Below are 25,598 nucleotides of genomic sequence, written 5' to 3'. Positions count from 1 at the left end.
AATCTCCTTCATGTTGACTTTGAGTTTTTGTATACATTTTTGTCAAAAAAGCTAAATTATGTTGGCCATAACTGATTTATAAAATCAATAACATGGTAAAACATCAAAGGGGGTGAATACTTTGTATAGGCACTGTATGCACTTGACTTTTTGGCTTTATTTTGATCTTTTTTTTCACCTACATTTCTTTTATCTTGTGGTGAGGTACTTGGTAACCAGGGTCACAGCTAAGCTTCTCTATAAATAGGGTTTATTATGATAGGATTATATTTTATTGATAAATAGTATATAAAATGACAAGTATAACTGCCTTGTGCAGCATAAGACAGGACATCAAGGCAAGCATCGGCCTTGATGTCAGCAAAATACATCTTAAAAACAGCTTTTATTAAAGACTTCAGATAAGAAAACAGCTGTCATGTGGAAACTTGCATGTAGCTGTCAGAAATTTCTTTTTCATTTCATATCACAGGCAGTTTTATTGCTGTCATGTGCACAAAATGAAATTAAGTCCTGTTATCACACTGCGTTGCAACACTGAAATCAATATCAAATAGAAAATCACTGATACAGCCAATTTTGCGAATTCTGGATCCTTCTCCATTTAGAAAATCGTTTTCTCATAATTCAATTATGTGTTCTCAAAAATCAGTCTCATCTGAAGCTAAAAATGTGCCTCTGAAGCAACCCCTGCTCTGTGATCATAATGCCTATGGGGGTAAAAGGTGGCTTGAGGATTATGTCATGTGAAGGTCACCTCCCCTTAGACAGGCTGGACCTGAGGACAGTTGAAGATATTACTCTTTTTATGTTGGTTAAAGGCTCACTTTTAATAAGGTCAGGATTATGGTGACCAGTGCATTACGAAGAGGGCTTAGGATCAGTGCTCAGTCCTGGAGAGAGGGACGCCATTTACCAGCTCAGTGCAACTGTGGTTAACACTGTCTCATTATTACCACCGTGCCGGGAGATTTTGGGACTATCTCGCCTGTAATAGCTCATGTCTGCAGCTTTGTGTGTTTCTGTGTGTGTGTCTGTATGAGCGGGCATTGGAAGGTGACCACTGGTGTGAGGATTTGTATGTGTCAGCTGTAGTGATTTAATATTTGCTATGCTGATATCTCCATTCAGCATTGTACCGTCGCCTCCCTCCTCCACCATCCATCTCAGCGACAGAGTAGCATGATAATGTTGCTCTGAGGGTGCTTCTTAGAGGATTAGCAGAGATTAGCATTAGCTGGTCCGTTTGAACTGGATTCACATAGGCCCTACAACACTATTAGCATGTTGGCAGGCTAGTCTGGGAATGTAGCCATAGCACATATATTTGCAATGGGTATGGAGGCAGGAGGGAAAAAAACAACTCTCATAATCATAGTGACCTATTTATGCTGCATAATTAGGTTTTAATATATAATATGTGAGATTTTGAACCTAAAGAAGCCTGATATCAAATATATCCTTAGTGAACATATCATTGAGGTATGCCTTTTTGAAAGAGCAGACTCAAACTCCCTCTGGGTTTGTTGATCTCAGCCTTGTGTTCACACTAACAGGACAGTGCTTCCTTTAGTGTGTTTATGTTTCACTTAGAGGCTTTAACATTTTCATACAGGTTTATTTTTTTCACGTGAAGCCTCCCTGCCCAACAGTCAGCCCTGCAACCAGTGGGTAGAGAATAATTCCCATCTATTGCTGTATGTAGTGGCAAAATGGATGAGTTTGCTCATTAGAAAACAAAGTAGGAGAACCAACCGACATGCAAATCCAAAGACAAGACTTCTTACTGTTTAAGTACTTCAAATGTACTGTGAATTTCAAATCTACTGCTGTGGTTCACAACTGGTCTGGCCTTAAGACCAAACTTTACTTCCTTTTAAAGAAATTACAACCCCAAATGTCTGAGAAATGTTCAACCAATCAAATGTATTCAATGAAACATATTGCAGTTAGAGCCTTAAATGGAATAAATCATGTCTATACAAAGAGACCGAACCAAACAAACTCGTCCAATAAGCACATCATAACAGAAGCCTTGAAAGAAGTTGCCTTTTTTATTTTTATTTTACTTGATTTCCAGTGATAATACATTAAAAACAAAGACAAATTAAAAAAAGATATCTGGAAAGTTAGACTCTATATGGTGGGAAAACGATTTTCTGACCCTGCAATTATAAGATAAATACATAAAATCTTGAGAAAAAGAAATCTTACTCATAAAGTATTCAGCCCCTCTTCCTTTTTTAATTTTCTTATGTTTCAGCCTGATGCTACAGTTGAAAAAAAATCATTTTTAATCTTATTAATCTACAATCAGTTTTTCATCAGGACAAAGTGAAAACAGAATTTTAGATATTTTTACAAATGTATTTAAAAAACTGAATCACATTTACTTAACCCCTTAAAATATGAAAACACAAAAAAATTGCAAGAAAGAAAATCTCATTTTTTGGAAGTGAAATGTTTATTTAACCTTCTAATGTATTCCAAAAAAGAAAACATTACATAAAATGCAACATATATTTCTTTTGTATCACATTTGATACATTAGGCATTTTTGGCAACTGATAATCCACTCGAGGGCGTTTTTCTCATGTATCCAATCCAATTTATCAGACTGTATTTTAAAAGTGTTTAGGTAATTCACTGTTCATATTGATTGGATAGATATCATAAAAGTATGTATCAAATATGATACGATAGGCTTTAAAGGGTTAAGTATTCAGGCCCTTTTAAAAAATACTTGAAATGTAGCTCAGGTGCCTCCCGTTTTTCTTAATCTTTGCTGAGATGTCTCTCCACCTTGACTACACCAGACTGTAAGAAACAAGATTCTATGCACTGATAAAACCAAGACTGAACTGTATAGCCTCAAATGTAAATGCTATGTCTGAAGGAGAACAGGTACTGCTCATCCCCTGTCTTATCCCATCCCAACAGTGAAGCATGGCGGTGGCAGCATCATGCTGTGGGGGTGTGTTTTAGCAGCAGGGACTGGGAGACTGGTCAGGGTTGAGGGAAAGCTGCATGGAGCAAAGTACAGAGATATCCTCGATGAAACCCTGTTCTAGGCGCTCAGGACTTCAGACTGGGCCGAAGGATCATCTTCCAACAAGACAATGACCCTAAGCACACAGCCAAGACAACATATGAGTGGATTAGGGAGAACTCTGTGAATGTCTGAGTGGCTAAGCCAGAGCCCTGAGTTGAACCCTATCGGACATCCCTGGAGACACCTGAAAATGGCTGTACCCATCCAACCTGGCTGAGATTGAGAGGATTTGCAAAGGAGAATGGTGGACCCCCCCCCCCCCCCCCAGGTGTAGCATCACATTTGGTCCCAACTCATCAGTTGAGAAGCACTAATATGCCGGACACCCACCTTAAAAGTTGCTTTAAGAGTAATGCATAATAATTGCTCTGACATATCCCTGACCTTTGACCTATGATTGCACTGACTGACCTTGTGTTCCACATTTTGAACAGGTTTCTTTCTGGAAATACAAATTTGTTCTCCTCCTACCTGGATGTGGAATGGTCAGACATGACATGAGCCGTTACGGGGAGCAATAACAATTTTCTTAAACAATTATGCAGACAAATTCCTTGGTGTTAAAAGCTGTTATTATTGAAATGTCATACAATTTAGAAGTAATGAGTGCTGTCAGCGACAGAACATACAGCAAAGGTTACCTTTAGAATCCACTCCATCCAAGCTAATCCAGCTCTAAGTTCACCTCCCACATGGGCCATAGATTGACATTTAAACTTATTTAATGCCACAGCAGGAAGCCTCTGACTAGCTTTATTAAGTGCACAAAAGCTTAATGTTAAATACATCAATGCACAATTTTGGCACCACAATCTACTTGCTAATGAGTCTTAGTGGATTCTTGAAGCTTTTGACTCACTCCAGCCTGTGGAAGCTTCTGACTTGTGGGTATAGGAGAGTGATGGACTGAGTAATTGAGTGCACTGTGAGACAAACACTAATGAGGAAGATAAAGGAGGAATTGAGCTAACTGTGTTTCCCGTTTCTAATGATAAGAGATGAAGACAGCCAGAGAGGGAGTGTGAAGAAAGACAAGACTACTCTCCCATCCAAAAAGGGGATCTGCTGTATGTCTAACTTTTCTTTTGCAATGTGTGTTCTTCCAACTGGAGCAAAGTGAGAGAAAAGCAAATAGCTTTAAGATAGGCAGCAGAATTACTCGTAATTGGAGACCATTTAAAAACATAATAACTTCTTTGTTTCCTCAGCAGGAGGTTCAGGGCCGGGGAAGCTTTTTGATTAGAAGTGGAGATGAGTTTGCCATAAAACTACTGAGCCAAACCTTCACACAGTGCGCAAGTGCATGTGTTAAACCAGCCTGCCAAAACACAAATATTAATATTTCAGAGGCAACAGGATTATTAAAGTCCAGTGGCCAGTGGAAAATATCTTATCACACGAGTACATGGAGCTGCGGGAACAAGCAAACAGGCTTGTAAAATCTCAAAGCATCGATGCTAAACACGGACTCACAAAAACATGCAAATGGAGCATGAAAATGGTTATTAAATCCAGCTGGAAACATGCCACAGCATCTTTAACAAAGACGTGCATGTGGTAGCAAATTGTCACCGTTCCACTGAGTGGGATAGTGGGAGAAAGCTCAGGGGTGTGTGCCACTTAGGATGGGGGGAATAATGTTGTGTAGCATATAATGGATTTGCAATGTGGCAAACAGAGACAGATGGTGGAGGGGGCTGTGTGTTTCTCGCTATGTGTTCGCTAGCTTGGACATACACACACACACACACACTCAGCAGCACAATGAGTGTGGAGAAGGAATCCCTAAGGCGCATTATGTATGCTGCCGCTCGCTCACCCAAGCCAAGGGTCTCAGTTCATTTGGTTTTTAACTGTTATAAATTGTCTCACTTGACTCCATCTTCCCTCCTCTCTACAACAGGCCTGCAGCAATCTCTGCACAGGGAGCGGCCACACTCCAGACCTACAACCAATGTTGGATTTTGAAATGCTCAGAGAGACGGGACCCATGCTGGTAGAAAGATACAGCAACTCTGGACGCAATACATACTGCAGCATGACAGCAGAACCAGAGAGGGAGGAAGATAAATGTGGGAGGAATGAAATGGCATCACAAGTACAGAGAGATAGTAATTTATGATTTGTACCATGACTTGATCATTAGCTGATTCTGAGTACCCCTTTTGTACCAGTGGGACAAAATAATAGCACTGTACAGAAACTGTAAGTTTGAACTTCTAAAGCCATAAGTAGGCTTATACTTACAGAGCCTATAAAATGTATTCACGCTTTTATTGGTTTTATAAACCAATCATGGTCAAAATAATTTGGCTTTTTTTGACAAAAAGAAATACAAAAAGCAAGATTTCTTCAAAGTAAAGGCAATAAAATAAGAATGTTTAATGTAAAACAAGTGATTGCATAAATATTCACCCTCTTTAAAGATACTGCCCTAATTCATCAGAGGTTCATTCAGTTGGTGCAAGTAGTCTCTAGTAGATTGCAGTGAATATCTCTCAGGGGATCGTAGTAAAAAAGACACCTGTGCCTGGACAGTCCAGTTGCTGGATTATCAGTATTCCTGGTTACCATTACACCACGAAGGCAAAAGAACACTTCAAGCAACTCAGAGAAAAGGTAATTAAAAAGTACAAGTCAGTGGATGAATAAAAAAAAAATAAATTCCTAGGCACTGAACATCCCCAAAGTTCAGTTAAATCCATCATCAAGACATGGAAGGAATATGGCACATGTGTAACCAGATCAGGCGGTCTCACAAGCTAAGTGACCGTGCAAGAAAGAGACTAGTGGGAGAGGCCACCAAGACATCTACAACTTATCTGAAGGACTTACAAGTTTCAGCAGCTGAGATAGGAGAGACTCTGCAGACACCAACTGTTGTCCAGGTTGTTCACCAGTGAGAGCTTTAGCGGAGTCTGGCAAAGAGAAAGCCACTGTTGAAGAATTCTCATGTCTTATCTCGACCGGAGTTCGCCAAAAAGCATGTGGGAGACTTCATGGCCAAGCGGAAGAAAGTTATTTGGTCTGATGACACCAAACACTGCAAATCACCACAACTATAACTACCACACTGAAGCAAGGTGGTGGCAGCATCATGCCGTGGGGATGCTTCTGAGTTGAGGCTGCGGTACAGTACAATTGCGAATGATCAGGGCAACTGGGCCTGGTGTGAGTGCACTCTAAGGCTGTTCAAGGTTCACAGACTTGTGGCTCCTTTCTCATGTGCATGTCATTTCCCACTCTCACTCACTTTACCACTTTTTAAATATAAACAAAAAGCTCTTAATATTTTTAATGGCTATAGCCTGTGTGTGCAGTTATTTGTCTGTGAATACCTGTAAGGACCTTTCCCAATTTGATTACATACAACACTTGCCTGCAGTTATCAGGTAATGACAGGCTTTATGCATGTTCTCTAGTTTCACATGAAAATTCACACAGAAACTAAAAAGGGCTCATTGTTCAGCACAGGCTGTATAGAAACTAAAAGAAACGGCAGTAAAAAAAACTGCTTTCATTTAGGAGGTGGAACAACCACAATGGACGGACCGGTTCAGTTTGAGTTTGCGACAACACTGTGGGATCTAACTGCATATAGTTATTACATGAGATCTGTGTACAAATGGTGCTCCGGTAAAAACTCTAATAGGTTTCAAATAACAAATTAAGATGTGGAGAACCCCTCAAGCCATGATTAGACATGGGACTAGAAAGTGACTTCTGGCATATTATAAATACAAAAACATACACAATCAAGTGCACACACACAGAAAGTCAATTAACACGAACATGTGTCTTAGGGGAATTATATTTCAATTAGCTTTAGCTACTTCTAGGCTTCCTTTGAGACCCCAACGCTAAAACAAGTGCGTGAATGTGTATTTGTGGAAATCCTTCTTTTCAATTAGTATCATGACATAACTCCATATTGTTATTGTATAAGTACAAGTAAAGCAATTAAGTACTGAATCAATGTTTTGCACGATATTAAAGAACCATATCATTAGCTGCAGCTGCATTTTGAAGCTGATTAAAAACAATATTATTGCAAATGAGAAATGAACAAGGAGTTTCAATTAAAAATGTCTATTAGACAACCAGAGGAAATGAGCGCTGTCATTAAAGATGGGGTGCAGCTCATTTGAGGGATTACTTTATGGAATTACTGCAGTGATTTGGACAAATTTGTGGGATTTTCTTTGGCTTTTGTTTTAAATCTTGAAATGAATTGACGATCCCTTTAAGAGACTTTTGGCTGCATGGACAGTGATGGTAGAGAAATGTTTTGTCTTCTTACCTAACACCATTTTTCCCTACTTTTCTTTACTTCATTCAGCATTTTTATTATAAATAATTCTTACCGTCAACACTGATTTGACTGAAAAATATGTGTATGTGGGCAGTCAAAAACAGTCAAACAATGCCATTATTTTCAGCTTCATTTGATGTTTAGTTCTGAAAATGCAGCCTCTGAAAAAACAAGCAAACAGTCGGCTGTTTTCTCACTGCTGTGTCTTTATGCCTCTGGGTTTTTGTGCGCATAAATGTGTGTGTATTGTTTTGGGTGTACACATACAATATGGCTGGGTGCGTGCGAATGTTTCTGTACACAGTATGGGCCGACTTTGCTTTGGCTGAATTCATTTTTGACAAGAACACAGACGCAGAGTCCCCGAACAATATCAGAGTTGGAGCAGGAGAGCTGGGGGAGACAGCAGAGTCACGGCTGTCCATATCTTTATCTCCGTAGAAGAAAATGATTACTGTAACATGGACTAGCCAGTCTCCAGAAGCCGGCCCTGAGGGAATAGTATGAAAAGGAGCTGTCAGATGAAAGGGCACATAACATAAAAAAGAACATTATCTTTGACTTAGAGTTGTTAAGAGGGGGGCGAAACATGAACTTGAAAGCATGTTAGGTTCAAGTGGAAGCACATGTCAAAAGCAGCCCACAGTATTTGTTTGCTTATTGCAAAAGTGTGCCATGTAGGCAGAAAATAATGCCATTGCCTTGTTTTTCCTCTAATTTCTCTTCTTGAATTTTTTTCTTCCTTCCTCGAGTAAAAGATTACAACACCCTCTGCATGGAGGGTTTTAATCCAAAAGGTGATTGTGTTTGTGTCTCTTTATTCCAGAGTGTTTGAGATTAGTGACACATGGCTTGTCAAAGACTGGAGCTTCAGATTAGCCTCTTGCTAATCCTTTGGAATTCAATGCTAATGCAGACATCACATATGCATACAGGCGTACACACAGGCCAGCACTCAACACTGTCTGTCTTTCCCTGTACGGTATATTTGCTAGTGTGTATGGGTAGATTATATCTAATCACTGAAGTCTGAATTAAACAAAAGAAGTCAAACATGCAGGAAATGTGTCTGCCAATCACGATTTAGCAGCTAGGATGACAGCAAAATTAACCCTATGAATCCTAAATTTAACTCTGAGAATAATTTTTTTGGTTTGTTTGTGCTGCAAAGATCCTTTAGCCTAGTTGTTTTTTTTTCTAAATTACCACCACAAACACTTGTAAAAATGAAAACCTAAATGTAAATAAATCTACAAACAAAATACTGCTAAAGTGTAAACACAATCATACATTTCAGGAAAAGAACAAAAGGTGTTCTTGTATACCTGAAACAAACATGAGTGTAACTGGGTCATATACCCTGTTTAAACCTTTGCTTTAGCATGGGTTAAAACACTTTTTTGTTATTCGGTTACCCAGTGCTAATCCTTAATGCAAGAAATGGATGCACCTCGATGCATAGTGAAGATCATTAGGTACCTTACAGCTCAGACTGCATACAGAAGCAGTCCGGTATGCCTTCATCCTGACTGGTGTGGTAGTGAAGAAGCAATATTCTGGCACGCATTAAAACCAATCCTGTCAACTGCTGTGATCTGCTGCTGTCTGCCATTCACAAAAAAAGAGCATAAGCACCTCATTTGCAAATGAAACTACTTCCTTTGACAACTGTTGTCTTGAACTGAATAGTCATTTCAGTTCATCCAGTACCTCACAAGGCCTATTTGCTGAATAGTGTGTATCACAGTTTTCTTTTAAAGCATGTTTATGACAACATGAGGGAGAAAAGCTGTTAAAAAGGTCTCTTAGATTATAGGTAATTCAGCCTACCAGTCCACATGATGTGCAGGGATAGTCACAGTAAGCCAAAGAAATAATGCATGGGCTGACACTGCAGGCCACTGAAGGTGTATTGGTGATACAAAGTGTGAATTCACACACAAAGGTTATTCAACTTGGTCTTCAAATGCCCAAAATGGACTGTTACTGCAAAATGTTAACATGGATATGAAGGTTGCAAGCCGAGTTACCTATTAAGGGTTAGGGTTAGGCAGAGGGATGGGTGGGGCTATCAGTCATAGCACAGGTTGCACAGAGCGGCCTGACTGGATGTGACTAGGGCTGAACAATAAATAATCTAATTGCAATCTTTTTTCTCCAATATTGCGATTGAGGTTTGATATGCAATTATTCCTTGACTCTCTTTTATTCCTAAACAAGGGCTGAAAAAGTCTTTGAAATTATCTGATTATGATGACTTGGACTCGTATTGCAAGTTGGATATAAATGGTGCATTGGAAGATTTTTTTTGTATAAAATTTTAAAAAATGTAATTTTTTAAATCATATTTAATAAGAACAAAGTACAAAAATGGAGGTAGGACTATTAAATAAAAGAAAGAAATAGACTATATAGAATATATTCTACAAAAAAATAGACTATATAGACTATTCTAAAAAATGGTAATTGAATAACTGCATGATATTTCATGCATAACATTTTTACTGCAAAATAAGGTTCAAACCGCTATTTTGACACAAATTTTTGCACTGTCTGCAATTTCAAAACTGTGGCAGGTAATACTGTGATTTAATCTCATTTTCAATGAATTTCCCAGCCCTAGATGTGACACACGTGTGTACATAGGGTTAGGCAAGGTTACAGCTCTGGGTATCTGCCTGTTAGGTTTAGGGTTAGAGAAGCTACCTTTTCTTGGTCATGCCTCACCAAGAAAAGGTAACTTTGGGTGTAATCATGCTAGAAATGTGGCGGTACATAATACAAGCACGCTGTCATCCACTTCATTCTTGTCATAGAGGCCTTTAGTATAAACAGCAATGCGACAGTGAAAAAGCCATTTAAAGTGCACCTGCATTTAGCAACAGCTTTTAGCTTTCAAAATTCTCACTCTAATCATTTTCTACTGTGGAGGTAGTGATGTCTTTTGAAAACAAAACTGGCTTTATGAACAAAGGCACACTAGACCAGCTGCTGATTTAGTAGACAAAATGTGTCCCTTGCATTTTACCTATCAGGTTCTAATCTTAAAAGATAATCTTTTATGAGATAAAATAGGTCAATTGTTTTTTTCCTCTCAAGTAACTTTGAATTACTACTCGTCTGGCTAGTCCAAGGGCCCTTGAACACATCGGATCCCTAGGTTCTGCCTTGGCTAGCTTTGTGGTTAAAGTTAAAAATGCTAAATTCAAAATATAGTCACTGCTGTGCTGATATTAAAGATAATAGCATGACCAAATGAGTGATAGTGCTTTTATACAATGGTTTTCCAACTGGCAGAGAGACCAACACAGTTACAGCTAATAGACACTCACACAGAACAACATCATTATTTTTTTGTTTTATAAGTCACTTGTTTGGGTCTCCATAACTTGAATGGAACTTGACAATTGGAAATAAATGTAAAAAATATTTTTTTTGTAGACCAGCTGCTTTGAAATTTGTGAATTTATGTGGTCAAATTGGAATTGCAAAAATCAGTGGATGGTTGTTTTAGTCGTAATACATATTGACAGAGTAGCTCTGCTGTTGCTCTCAGTATCAGCATTGATGGAATACCCCTTGTCCAATCAAATTACTCAGTTTTAAAGCCACAATATGAAGCACTTTTTCATGAAAATGTTGTTTAAAACAGCAAAATAAGATCATTGTGTGCCACCAACTATAAAACACTGAAATGAGTCTTTAGATAAGTGTGTATTTAATTTGTTCATTATGCGTGAGAACCCCTTTTTGTACTTTTTCTTTCCTTATCAGATCTTGAACAAACAGCCAGTACAGGTTAGGCCGGTAGCTATCCAATCATTCAAACTCTGCGAGGGGAACATTTAACTAATCATCCAGCTTCTATGTGTTTTATGCATCTTCTTGCTCCTTACTATGACTTAATGTTGTATCAAAATAATTACATCCTACCTCTGAATGAAAGCTTCCTCAGCTGATATGCTGGCTGATGCCCTTGCATACTTATCTCCCCTACTGGGAGGTTTATTTAGGGTGCTAACGCTCTGTCTGTTGCCACTGTTGTAGCAGCCAAATCCACCTGTGGGCTCTGACTCTCAATGTTCTCCATGTGAGGCTGCATTTGATCTCTCCTTTTTCTCGCTTTGGGCTGGCTTTAAAATTATCATTCGCAGAAGGGGATATGAAACACAGCATGGATGCCAAAATAAAAAAATCTACATTTATTCTGCATTGATTCTCTACCAAAGCGTTTATCCGTGGATTAGAAACGAGGTTGACTCAGACTCTGCACTTGGAACCAGGAACCTATTAGCACATATCCTCACCAACATATGATTCTATTAGATAATACCTCTCACTTAAGCTAGAATAATGCAACACCGATCTGAATTAAACTGTGTTCTCATAAAATGTGACATGTTCTTGGAATTTAAGCCTGACAGCATAATTAGAATGTTTTTTTGATGCTTGAAATGTGTGGTGATTACCACGACCACCCATGATAGTGTGTCACCACCATCACATGGCCAATTACTTTGCTATGTATTCTATTTTCAGGAGATTCTTGCCAGGATCTGTACAGCCGAGTGAAGTGAATGACTGCGTCAAAGCTCAGGGGACGTGCTAGTGCTGAAAACCTACAAAATATGTATGAAACTGCTATCTAACAGTAAGGCCATATCCTCAGAGGACACAGTCAGTGTTCAGACGTGCAGGCAGGCTGAGTCTCTCCTTTAACTGCTCCTGTAGTCTGACTGTGGCTGTGAACCAGTTAGGACTCTCAGGACATCAGGAGCTGGCCGACTGACTGTCCCAAGGGTTAGAACAAAAAAACAATGAAAGAACATTTTGATATAACACAGCTCAGACCTGGAATAATCTCCAAGTTTATGCAGATCTAGCCCCTTCACTTATCACCAAGCCAAAGTTAAAACCTGATTCAAAAGGCATGCAGTCTCTTTATCTATTATAATAAAAGAACAACTCTGCTTTCAAACAAAAACCAGTGTTTAAATACAGTGCCTATAATAAAGGTATTCACCCCCTTGGATGTTTAACCCTTTCATAGATTTTGTACATCAATCATAGTCAATAAAATTATACTTTTTTGACAAAACAACTTAGTCAAAAACGATTTTTAATGGCAGAGTAAAACAGGTTTCTACAAAGTAATGTTAATTAAACAAAAATATTTCCAATAAAATAATTAATTAGTGAAATGTGGGTCATCTGAAAGTGCCCCAAGTGACTGTAGTATAAAAACACCTGTCTCCTAAAGATCCAGTCACCGGTTAATCAGTACTCCTGGTTACCATTACACCATAAAGACAAAAGAACACTCCAAGCAACTCAGAGAAAAGGTTACTGATACAAAAGTGGACGGATACAAAAGTTAAATCCATCATCGAGAAATGGGAGGAATATGGCACATGTGTAAATCTGCCTAGATCAGGCCGTCCTCACAAACTGAGTGACCATGCAAGAAGGAGACTAGTGAGAGAGGCCAGCAAGACACGCATGACTACTCTGAAGGAGGTACAAGCTTCAGCAGCTAAAATGTGAGAGACTCTGCACACAACTGCTGTTCTTCACCAGTCAAAGCTTTACGGGAGTGTGGCAAACAGAGGGCCACTGTTTAAAAAAAAAAAAGCATAATAAATCTGGACTACCGTTCGTCAAAGGGCACGTGGGAGACTCCATGGTCAAGGGAAAGAAAGCTTTCTCTCATTCGGATGAGACTAAAATGATGCTTTTTAGCCATCAGACAAGACGCTATATTTAGCTAAAACCAAACACTGCACATCACCACAAACACACCATCTCCACAGTGGTGGCAGCATCATGCTGTGGGGATTCTTTTGGACAGCCGGTCCTGGAAGGCTTGTAAAGGTAGAGGGTAAAATGAATGCAGCAAAGTATAGGAAAAGCCCAGACCCTCAATCCAATAGAGAATTTGCGGCTGAACTTGAAAGGGGGTGTTCACGCCTGATCCCTGTGCAACCAGACAGAGCTTGAGCAGTTTTGCAAAGAACAATGGAGTAAAACTGGAGTGTCCAGATGTGCAAGCATAATTGAGACCTATATCCACACAGACTTAGTGCTGCGATTACAGCCAAAGGTGCAACTACTAAGCACTGACCTATGCAGTCACTTATTAAACCTCAATATTTTTGGTTAATTGACATTGCTTTGTAGAAATCTGTTGTCAAATTGATATTCAAGAGGTTAATTTTGTATTTTTTTGTAAAAACATTGACTATGATATGACTGATTTATAAAATCAATACAAGGATAAAACATCAAAAGGTGGTGAATACTGTTTATAGACACTGAAATTTTCCAATACATTCCATGACTTGAAAACTGGTCAACTTTTTTTTCCAAGGTTTCCAGGATGCGTGGGAACCCAGCTTGCCCCACTTCCTGTTCTACCATCTACTAGCTAAAAATGCATTTTTTAACTCAGTTTTTATGCAAGATATTGGACTTTTGCTGATACCACTATTATACTGTTATTTAAATGTAGTTCAGACCTAAAACTTCAGTCCTTCAAACATGATTTAAAGTTTGAGGAGCAATGACGAAAGACAAAAAAGGCTTCAGCTAACAAAGGTCTATTGGTGCAGTCTAAAGTTCCACTTGTTGGTACCACCAATAGGAAAAGTTTGTTTAGCTCTGACAACCTACATTCCTGCCTTTGTGATGCATCGTACAGGGACCACCATGACTACCGTAAGTCTATAGGTCAAGTCAGCACGAATTTCTGTCTCCATGTTTGCCAGACAAAATGATCATATCGTCCTTGGCTTTATTTTCAACAAGGAGAACTTGATTATCCCATAGGCAGAATTTTTTCTACTTATCAAAAGCAATTAAAGCCTTATTTTTGTGAAATATGATCTCTATCTGGACTTGGCGGATAAATTAATTATTAGATTATTTTAACTAGAAATTAGACCAACGTACTTGCTTAGAATTGAGTTTTTGCAGTGTAGTTGCTGCTGTGAGCATTTGCATGAAGCTTAAAAGTTTGTAACCTCTCCATGTTGCCTTGCTAGGTTCAGTTTTTTGCCACCTGTGATTCACTGCCATCTGTGATTACAAGTGTACCAGGCTTATCATGGACTGACCCTCTGCTTCCCTCTGTCTAAATTTATCCTTATTTATGAGCCCACCATATGAGCATTTGCATTAAACTTGTTATGTTCCGCTAAAAACCGGCACCACATGCAGCAGTAAACTGATTGGATGAGGAGCTAAAACAGGTGGCTCTGGAGCAGTTTTCTGTTCTGCCATAAAGAGCTTGTAAGCTCTGAATGCTGCCATGTTCCCCTGCAGCCTCCTCCTCCTCTCTGTTTAAACTTTTTTAACACCTGGACTAACAAAAGACCGGCTTTGATCATGGGAAATCCCTTGGCAGAGCGGCAACGAATCCACAGTGGAGCGCGATATGTGTGTATGATGTGCATCCTCCTTGCATGGCATTGGCTTAAGGTACAGAGAACCTCACATGTTCTACATGTCAAAGCACGGTAATGTAAATGAAAGCACTCACACATACAGGGAGAGAGCAAGGGAGCGATGAAGAGAGAGAACATCTTGTTTTCTCCTGTGTAATCAGTGTCTCTACAAACACCACACACACTTTAACACACATATCCACACAAACGCACACAAGGCTGCTTGTTATCAGAAGCTTTCCCACGCTGCTGTGCTACAAAGCTTCCACACCAGGATGGGAGGATGAAGCAAGGGAGGAATGGACGGAAGTACAGAGGGATGGAGGGTCAGCCTTCAGAGGGCTTAGACTCACTGCAGGGATAAACACATCCCTCAGCGGGGGTCTGTATTTAGGCGAGCCAGATCAGAGTTCAAAACAGGCGGACTGGCGGGTGGAGAGAGTGACAGGACGCAGAGAGAGCAGCGGAGATAAACAGGCATGTCAACATATCGCACACTTTAGCTAAGGAGATTGCACATTCCTCCTCCACACCTCTCCTCCCACATTTACTCTTACATCAACTCCTCTTTTCTAGAACATCTCCCTCTCTCTTCTTCTTCTCTTGCTGTATCTCCCCTCCTTGGCTCAGCCCCGAGCTCTTACGTAAGAGGGGACATTTGCATAACAGGCTGTTTTCTCCGGCTCCGGCACGAGCACATGAGACACACCGGATAATATGTTAACAACCCGGGCCTGTTTGGTAAACAACAAACCTTCCATCACAACACTTAACATTCACACTATATAGCAGCGCGGGATGGTCTGGTCGGTGACAGAGATGCAGCGTCTCTGGGTGTCTTGGATGCCAGCTGGCGGCAGGCCAGAGGGGCTGAAACAGCTGTCATTTACAGAGTGCGAGGATACAGCTTCAGCGAGATAGACTTCATTCAGGAGGAGGCTGACCTGCCTGCTGTGTGGAACCTATACAATAATAGGTCTTGCACCGATAGATGACTGTTCAAATCAAGCAGCCTAGCATTATCCTCTTCAGGGCGAGGGAGAGAGAGGAAGAGACTGATCTCTCTGTGTGTGCAGAGGAAAACCACACATCAAATGAGCCCCGAAGTGTGCTCTGCTGTTATGTCTTTGCCGAGGCCTCTTCAAACATAAGCTCTACAAACAGGTCACACATTTGCAGGGATATATGCAAACACACACACCCTCGTAATGAGTGTGCCGCCCTTAGGAGAGGAAAAGACAGGCTCAGGAACGTCAATAAATGCTGCAGTGCTTGCTGTAGGATATATCAGATACCCTAAGACACCTCATTACATAGCAATTCATTATGATAAGAATAGCCTTAATCATGGCTGGTTATTAAGGAATAACTCTTCTCTCTGTCTCTTCTTCATATATCTCTAAGATACCACAATAAATGGCCCAAGGAATCTTAAACAACCGGCTTGTCGTTGAGCATTATTGTGCTGAAAACTGCTCTTTAAGTCAAGGTTTGTGTGTCAATAAATTTGCAGTCCATTATGTCGAAATGCATCTTGATATGATTCAAGGGGGATAAATTGGACTTTATATTGCCCACTGAAGCTCAGTGTGGCATATGTGGCCCTGCTGTTAGGCAGACAGTTGTTTCAGAGTGAATCCATCAGCCTCCTGCTATCATTACACAGCATGAGTGGAGACAACTCAAGAAGATGTGCTCCCCCTCCTACGATTCCCACATAAATTTGAATTTTACTACATTTTTCCACACAAATTAAAGCACCTGTGAGGAACTTTTGATTTATGTCAGTTTTGGCATCATTCTGTTATATTTTGACAATCAAATGTACAAGTATCACTGATAAAAATTCTTAAAATCTAAATCTATTTTAGCAGGTTGGACACCTACCCTGTGGCAGCTGTTTTTCAGGCATTAAAAATGAGTAAGCAAACTGATATATCTTGTCAATCATGTTCTTGTTTACTTTAGCAGTTCATAAAGAGGCATCAGCTTTAATGTTAGCATGCTTCGTTAAAAGCTAAAAAAGTCTGCACTGTAGCTTTAAGATTTCAGTAATTTCCACAAGTTCACATTGTCTTACACATTTTCTCACATGAATTAAGGCACCTATGAGGAATTTTTGATTTGTATCAGTTTTGGCACTTATTCATTATATTATGACGATCATGTGTACAAGAATCACCCATACATATTTTAACTGTGGAAAACAAAACAGTCTATTTTAGCAGGTGATTGCTTCGTCTGAACCCTACCCTGTGGCAGCAGTTTTCAGGTATTAAAAATGAGTGATCTGACTGATAAATCCTGTCCCTTGATATTCAAGAGGCAACAGTTTTAATTTAAGCATGCTGTCACTGGCTTAAAATTTGTCAGTGTAGTTTCAAGATTTTAGTACTTGCCATTAATTCACAAGAATCTCTCATAAAAATTCAAACAGAAGAAAACAAACAAAAAAAGGCTATTTTTAGCAGGGGATAGCATCGTCTTAACACCTACCCTGTGGCAGCAGTTTTCAAGCATTAAAAACAAGTAATCCAACTGATAAATCTTGTCACTGATGTTCTTGTTCAGTTTTGCAGTCCATAAAGAGGCATCAGTTTTAATCTGAGTCTGCTTTGTAACCAGCTAAAAAGTCCTCACTGTAGCTTTAAGACTTCAGTAATTTCCATGAGTTTGCATTGTATTACACTCAGAGGAATTCATGCAAATAATACCACTGGGTTGTGCTCACACTACTCTGGAGCAAATTTGCTAAGAGAACAACCCAGCTCAGAGCGCAGATGGCCTAACGTACGCAGGCGGCCGGGGTTCAGGTCCAGCTCGTGGCACCTTTCCCGAATGTCTCTCTCATCCCTGTTTCTGACTCTATCCACTGTCCTCCACTATCGATAAAGGCTTAAAAAGCCCCGAAAAACATCTTCAAAAAAACAACCATTCTCGCTATTATAGAGAAAAACAAAGCTTCTTTATGCTTCCATATAAGAACTCTACAGTAAAATCAATTACTTCATTATTTATCTCTTCTCCATCTCCTCCATTGTATCACTGTAAATCACTGGAGCTTCCCATAAACAGGCATGTGCATTTCACCGTGACCTTGACCCCCAATGTCACCTTAATCTCCTGTTTACAGTCAGGCCCTCTGTGGCCTAAACACTACACTGCTGCTGCTGCTGTGTGTACATCCATAACAGAGGGATTTTTTCCATTCAGTCATAATCAACTGTATCCAAACTGAGGTCCTTCCTGCAAACTGGAGTCTCAGCACAAGATGACCACTGCGAAGATCTTTTTAAGATAAGAAATCCCTAGTGAGGAGGATGTATCTGAAGCTAAAATGAGCACTTTATTCCAGCCAGGCCTGTATCTATTCCAAGTGCTCAAAGGTAATTGAAAAGAAGCCTATTTGCAGGCACATTTGGGGAGATGGTGCACTTTGCATCACCACACCTGAGCAAAGAGAGATATATCATAAAACTTAACACGGAGTGAATACATTTGTATGAAGTGATCGTGTCATTGTGGTTCTGTTTACTGCTATAATCAGCAGTATCAACCAGCACGGTGCGTAAAATGCTGCCAGTGTCTCCGTGACTCATCCAAGTGCTGCGAGTCAAAAACAACCGCGGGGTTGGTTACTTGAAGCTGAGGTGTGTCTTCCTAGCGGGCTCAGTTTTGATTTCATTCACTACCCTCCTCATGCACGGGACACATAACGACATGTCCACGCAGGGGAGACGCCACGCGTGCCTTCAGGTCGAGTCCTGAGCATGCAATTATTATTTCCCCTCATTCCAGGATATTCACAGCCAAGAGGTCCCGGGTGTTTCAGGACAAGCCCTTGCTCTCTCGTCTCTAGCATCGCGCACGTTTGCATGAGCACGTAGATTCAATGCACGTACACACACACGCGCAGACACAGACGAGCATCTACATGTGAATAGGAGACTCAGAGAGAGAGAGAGAGAGAGAGAGCTGCGCATCCTTCAGCCAGGGACCGCGTGGACCTGAACCTGCTGTTGGCCTGTGCACAACCACACATAAAAGCACCTCACACAAACACACGCGCACGTACGCACCACTCGTCCCGGGCTCACCTTTAAGTAGAATCCCGTAAATAGTGTAGAGGGTGAAAATCAAATTGCTCTTGAGATTCATCCTGTCTCCGTTCTTTCTTTCTTCCTCTTTCCTTCCGCGCTAACTTCTCCTCTCCGTCTCTCCCCGCTGGACCTCGAGCCGGACCGGACCGCCTTCTCAGCTATCCAGGTGGACTTAGGAGCGCGTGCGTCTTCTGTGCGTCTCAGGGGGGAAAAGGGGTTAACACAACCGACTTCACGATCCGACTGTGCAGCTTTAAAAAAGCGGATATAATCTCACTCCCGGAAAGAAGATGGGCAATATCAGAGATGCACCGGCGCAAAGGTGCACGCGCAGTTTCCTGGACTCTGCACACAACTGCAGTAAAGCTCAGGGAGTGGGGAAGAGTCGTCCTCCGGTATCAAACAATATGCTGCCGCTGCTGTTAGTGCTACTGTCTGCCCCGGTCCTGGTCTGCTGTGGCGCACAATCCACAGCGCAGCGAGCACGAGTGGACTGTTTGAGTCCCGCCCACGCTAGCTTTGACAGACGCGGAAGGTGAACCAATCACGAGGACCCGAGGCTAAGCGAAACGGTGGGAGAGGCAAGGGGGAGGGGGGATAGCGTTTGAGACACACTGCAAGAAATATCCCCATCAGCTTGCGTTTGGATCAAGTTTAGAAAGAACGTAAATTAGGAAAAACGCTACTGGAGAGGGAGTATTCCCTGCTTTCTACAAAGGCCAAAGCGCTTTATCGCATGTATTTATTTTTTATTTTTCATATTTGGAGAATATTGAAATATTTTGTAGCTTTATACCGAAGAACTTTGTTGTGTTGTCATGCATATGCAAAACTCCTTTTATCCATAGGCGGAGCAAGCAGATGGTAAAAGCCAAGAATCTTTAAGGATAGTCTAAAGTATGTTGCTTATAAATGTTATGATTAATAAATGCAAAAAAGAGATTAAAAAAAAAAGTCAACCTTGCTGATCACTGCATAGAAATAAAATTCTTATAGCCAAAATTAATTTAAAAAATCTTTTTTTACCATTAAAACCTTGTGCACTCACTGCATAACAATTTTACAATTATACTATTTAAGCATTTTTATGAATAAATCAACATCTGTAATCCCAGATGTTGCTTTTAATGTTCTTTGTCTGACAATGAATAATTCAAGTTGCAAACTTTTACCCTGCATATGCAGTAAGACTAAATAAATAAACAGACATTTTTAGGAAGCAGAAGTGAAAATTATTAAACTTAAACAAGGTGTATCATTACATTAGATTGATGATGACACTTTCAGCACAATTAGGTTAAAAAAAAAATCTTTACCTAATTTTCTCTACTAGTCCTAATGGAAAACTTTGGTATGAAGCTGGGGTGAGTAAATATGTGAAGGCAGGGAAAATAAAAGAAACTACACCATGCACAAGCTTCAGGGCTAAGTAAGCTCAGTGTTAGTTCATGCAGTATACCCAATAATCATTCGCCCAGCTGTGATCAGCTGATGGCCAGTTGATCCCAATATCACCGTCCAGCTTCCACAGCCAATCACAGCTCTTTCTCTCAACACAGCAGTCCATTTGAATATGACATGCTTCTCACTAATCCCTGCTTGCATTAATGTTGATGCACCATGCTGCTGATGCAGGCAAAGCTTTACTCCCTCCACCCCAGCCTCCACCTTTATAGCATAAAGCTTGTTGCACCTTCATATTGAGATTTATGCTACTGTGCATTAATTGCTTTTGAACCTTTTTTTTTTGTTGTTGTTGTTGTTTTCAATACACACTATCATTAATGTGTCCATTCATATGAAGGTTTCTAGCTCTTACTCCACTATTTATGATAAGAGTACTCAAACTTAATATTAATGAAAATACTGGCACAGGCCTACTGGTAGGTAACTGGGATAAAGTCTGAATTTCAAACTTTGACTTATGATAGAGTACTTACATGGTGCAATGACAGGACTCAACCATCTCAAACTGTTCTTTCTTCTTGAACTATGGTGCCCAACAGTGTAATTGTGCTTATTAGCCTTAATTATGGTACTCTACAGCAGTGGTTCCCAACCTTTTTTCCTCAGGCCCCCCCTACTGGCATCAAAGAAAGCTAAGCCCCCCTCGGACCCACTTGGAAAAGTACACATCATTTGAAATTGTTTTCATTGACAAAATCCCAACATAACAGACCTATATAGACTCGTTCTTGACTAAAGATCTATGTCCAAACTATCATTATTATTGCAGTGCATTAGGACCACTCTTGAAAAAACTAAGACTAATTTCAAAAAGAAAAAAGCAGGTTTAAAAAATATACATTTTTATGACTTTAAAAGTAAGATTATAACACCCAAAAGTCAAAATCTGACCACTGTTTTAAGTTTGGTTTCTTGTACATTTTTGACTTCACACTGTTGTAAAATTAGGATTTGAAAAACTTTAAAACTTAAAAAAAATTGAGTTTCTATGGTCAATTTAAGACATTTTAAACTCTGAAATTTTTATTTTTCTTGTAAATTCTGGACTTTTGAAACACTGAAATGTTGTAAAATAAAAGAATTTATTATCTCAAAAATTAGGATTTTTTTCAAAACAAATTTTTGACCCTTTAGATTAGAAATCTACAGATTCTCCTTATATTTTGATCTTTTATGTTGGCCCCTATTGTACATCAGGTTTGTAATCATGTTTTTTTTTTTTTTTTTTTAAATGAACATCTGATTTTAATAATATCAGAGCAGACAGGGTCCCGTGCCTCCCTTGAAATCTTAGGCACCCCCCTAGGGGTCCCCGGACCCCAGATTGGGAACCACTGCTCTACAGAGCTCACTCAGTCACTGCTTCACTCTCATGATCACCATGTACCTGCGCCTCCCTGTCACACACCTGCATCTCTTGCTCTGCCCTCTCCTCTACATGTAGCTGCCTGCAGCATCAGACCATCTATTGTATAGACTGCACAGTTTTTATAACGTTTGCAGCATTTTGAGTGACAGTTGTATGATTTAATAGCTATTTACATATCCATCTGATTGTTCTTTAAGTTTCATTACCTCTGAACACTTTCACTTTCTATGCTGGAGCAGAGTGGGGAGGGGGGTTAAACGGACCTTTAGGAGACATGAATGGACCAGTCAACTGTCATTATGAAGAAAATAACCGATGGGCCACTGCCCAAATTAAATGATACCAGCCCACAAGTATGTCAGCCCAGTGGGAAAACGCACGGTATGCCAGCCCTGGTTGACAGTGTGAATTTCTGTAATTACATGTAGCATTCATATGTACCTTCCTTTTTACATCATTACCTGCCGTTTGAACCTCAGGGAGCAGGTGATGATGAATATTTCCTGCACCAGAACACAACTGTGACTAGAAAAGTCCAAAACAGAGGAAACCTTTCCCGAGTGCATGTGTGAACAGACCTGCCAACAGAGTTGGCTGGGCCCCTGAAAAACCCAGAGAATGGGCCCTCCACAGTTGTGATTTACTGACAATATCAAGGCATAAGTGTTGGATCAGTACCTTGGTGCTGGCATCCTGGCTTACAGTTAGTACATTTTGGAGCTGAAAGTATGTCAAGCTATTAATGGGTTCTGATGTTTAAATTACTTATTTGTGCCACTTTTTAACCCTTTTTCATTACTGGTTCTACCCATTTTTTGCACATTCGCCCAATTTTTGGCTCTGTTAACATTTTTCTCCTACTTTTAAACCTGTTTTCCAAACTTGAGCTGCCCATTTTGCCACTTTTTTGCCCCAGTAAAATTTTGTTGCCTCTTTTAAGCCGCTTTTCACCATTTTCCCATAATTTTTGCTGCTTGTAAAACATTTTGTTTTTTTGTTACATGTTAACCATTTTCACCACTATTTTCCTGCTATTTTTGCCAACTTTCCTCATTTTTTTTACTCTTTTTGCAATTATTTATTCATTTTTCCCTTTAAGTTATCTTCTAGTAATATGGTTCTGCTTAATTCTCTGGCATCCTGACATTTGTGCACATTATTTTTTAGCTATAAAGTCTGACATCACCTTCTAAATGGTTAAGTTCAATATGCCAGTTTACATTGTAAATATTAACAAAAAAGGAAATTCTGTTTTAAGAAAAGGAGTTTACATTAAAAAAAAAAAGGCTTTATTGTTATACAGCATGAATAAAAAAAACAATTCTGTTTCTTTGATTAGAGTGATTATTGTTCAGGTAAAAAAAAATGGTTATCACAGCTTAACTTTACAATGGACCATGGTTTTCTTCACCTTCATGGGCTCCTGACTGGCTGGGCCTCAGAAAGCTCTGCCCTTTATTCCCCTTTATGGGCAGCCCTGTGAGTAAAGATAGATAAAGGTAGATATCTGGCATAAACAGATTTGCACATAGCCCTGCTCATACAAAAATCAAACATGTGGAGAGGTGGGAACCTGAGCAGAATTATGCAAATTCCCATCCCAAATAAAAGTATATTCTAACTAATTATACCCATTATAAAATAGTAGAGTTTGTTCATTAAAAGCAAAATTCCCACAGCTGCAAGGAGAGAACAGAGAGTATCTGAAGATGTACTTTCTTTTATGGAGCTGAGTCATCCTCAATGAAACATGGAATCTGATTCATCTATTTGACTGCATTTCTTGATTTTAGAGCATGGAAATACAGCATGAAAACTACAGCCTCCAGGAGTCTGCTTTGTCCTCCATACTCTCCATAAATGTCAGCCACATCAGTGTAAAACACGATACGCTCATTTTTTGCAGTGTGCAGGTCGATGCGCTCAGAATTCAAAACAGAGAAAAGAGCATACACACGTGCTTCTGGGTGTGAGCTATGTACCTCCACATGAACTTAAAGGTTTCATGGCTTTTTCCCCTCTGTTGATTGTGACGATCCAGGTTAGAGAGCTGTGAAGTATTAAAGTTGACAACTGACAGAGCTTTGAAGATTGTCCTGCAGAGGACAATCAGAGGGGTGGAGAGGTGAGCTGGGATGAGATGAGGACATGGCGGTGTATGGGTGCAGGGGACAAGAGGGTGGAAGCAGCCTACAGGTACTTTCGAAAAGCTGTTAGGACTGAAATAGGGGGAGAAGAAGGAGGTTCACTTGGGTCGACGAGACTGAAGTGTACAGGAGGAGAGACGTTCAATCCACAGATGAGGTATGCAATGTTGGCCTCTGTTATTTGGATGTCTCTCAAAGACGCTGTTCGCTGCAACACACAACCAAATCATGCTTTCTTTATCACAATCTGTATGTATGGACACATTTTGTTCATTTTAAAGCTCTTCATGAGTTTCTTTCAGTCATGAAACTTGCTGAAATTAATGCTAAGCCTTTTTATGGCCTACATTTGTGAGCAGGACTGTATGCAACAAGACTGACGATTTTCTTACAGTAATTTTTAATGTCTGTAAACAATGCAGCCAAGTTAGTGTCCAGTAAATCATTCAACAGCTCATTGCGTTTTCATTAGGGGTGGGAAATTAGTGGCCCAGGAGCCACATGCGGTCCCCATCTTCACTCAGAGTGGTCCTCAAGCCAATTTTAGAATTGTAAACCCAGGGAAACCTGACAAAATATAGTCCATGAAAAATCATAAATCAGAGGCAGTCCTATAAAATATAACAGTTTTTTCCTGGTAAATGTTCATCTCTTCGCAAGAAATTAGAAATATAAAGAATAAAGAAGGTCATCTGCACTATGTAACTTGCAACATTTACCTTTTTATTGTTCCCTTGTATTCCTATTCAATCCACAACAAGTGCCTTTTCTATGTTTGAATTAATTTAAAAATCCTTACTCACCCAAAGTTCCCTGTTTCTTTCAAAACAAAAGCAGGTCTGTGTCCAAAAAAAAGTCAATCACCCTTCTGCCTGCCACACTACGGCTGTATTTGACCAAAGAAAATCTTGGCCAACAGAAATAACACCCACACACCAAACGATTGATTGGTCGTGCAGGAAAAAAAAATCTCAAAATCATCTTAATCCATGAAAAGTTCCTAATTGCACCCTCCGGTTGTCTGAATGATCTTAAAAATGAACACAACAAGCTTTATGAAGCATTATTAATTATTCTTATCTTCATTATGTTGCACTAAAATAACAGCTGACTCAGAAACAATCAGTGTGCACCTGCCATTAACCATTTAATCTCTGTGACAACAGCGCAATAACTCTTACAGCCTGCAAAATATCCTCAATTACTTGTATTACTTTATAATGATAACTATTAAAGTATCACTTGTTCCAGTCTGCGCTGTCATTTATGAGCATATCAGACTGCTTACGGTGTTTATTTACCAAGGCAAAGTGAAAAAAGTTTGCTAGTTGGGACCTAATGACCAGGAGACATCACCTTTTCTCTTTTCCTCTCTCTTTCTCTCTGTAACAGACACTAACGCCGACATAAACATTTAAATCTGATGATAACAGTATTTACTGAATAAACAGGCCTCAAGAGTTGATGCTCTGACGGAGGGCAGCAGAGACAGTCAGCAGTGACACTTCAATGCAAACATCCTGCATCTTTGTGTCGATTTAAGATGTTGTTTCTGAATTTTTATAGCACAACTGCTGTGAAACAACCATTAGGGATCTCAGAGCACCTCTGGTACCCAAAGTTACCAACCAGTTCTTCTTGTCAAAATGTTTGTTTGCAGAGCCGCCCAGTGTTGACACTAAGAAGTAAAATACAGCCGAGCAAAAGAT

General features: G+C 39.9%; 1 protein-coding gene across 2 annotated transcripts in view; it reads right to left on the bottom strand.

The window, feature by feature from the left end:
* The window catches only part of cadm2a (cell adhesion molecule 2a), a 393,887-nt gene extending 374,543 nt beyond the window's left edge, over positions 1-19,344 (bottom strand). For both annotated transcript variants that reach the window (XM_041800910.1, XM_041800909.1), the window contains exon 1: positions 18,904-19,344. In XM_041800910.1, the coding sequence (XP_041656844.1) occupies positions 18,904-18,964 (61 nt within the window). In that variant the 5' untranslated portion in view covers positions 18,965-19,344. The remainder of the gene's footprint in view (positions 1-18,903) is intronic.
* Positions 19,345-25,598: the final 6,254 nt, after the last annotated feature.

The sequence above is a fragment of the Cheilinus undulatus genome, linkage group 12 (genome assembly GCF_018320785.1).
Source record: "Cheilinus undulatus linkage group 12, ASM1832078v1, whole genome shotgun sequence".
NCBI classification, from domain to species: Eukaryota; Metazoa; Chordata; class Actinopteri; order Labriformes; family Labridae; genus Cheilinus; species Cheilinus undulatus.
Note: the sequence above shows the minus strand (reverse complement) of the source record. Positions and strands in the feature narration are given on the sequence as shown.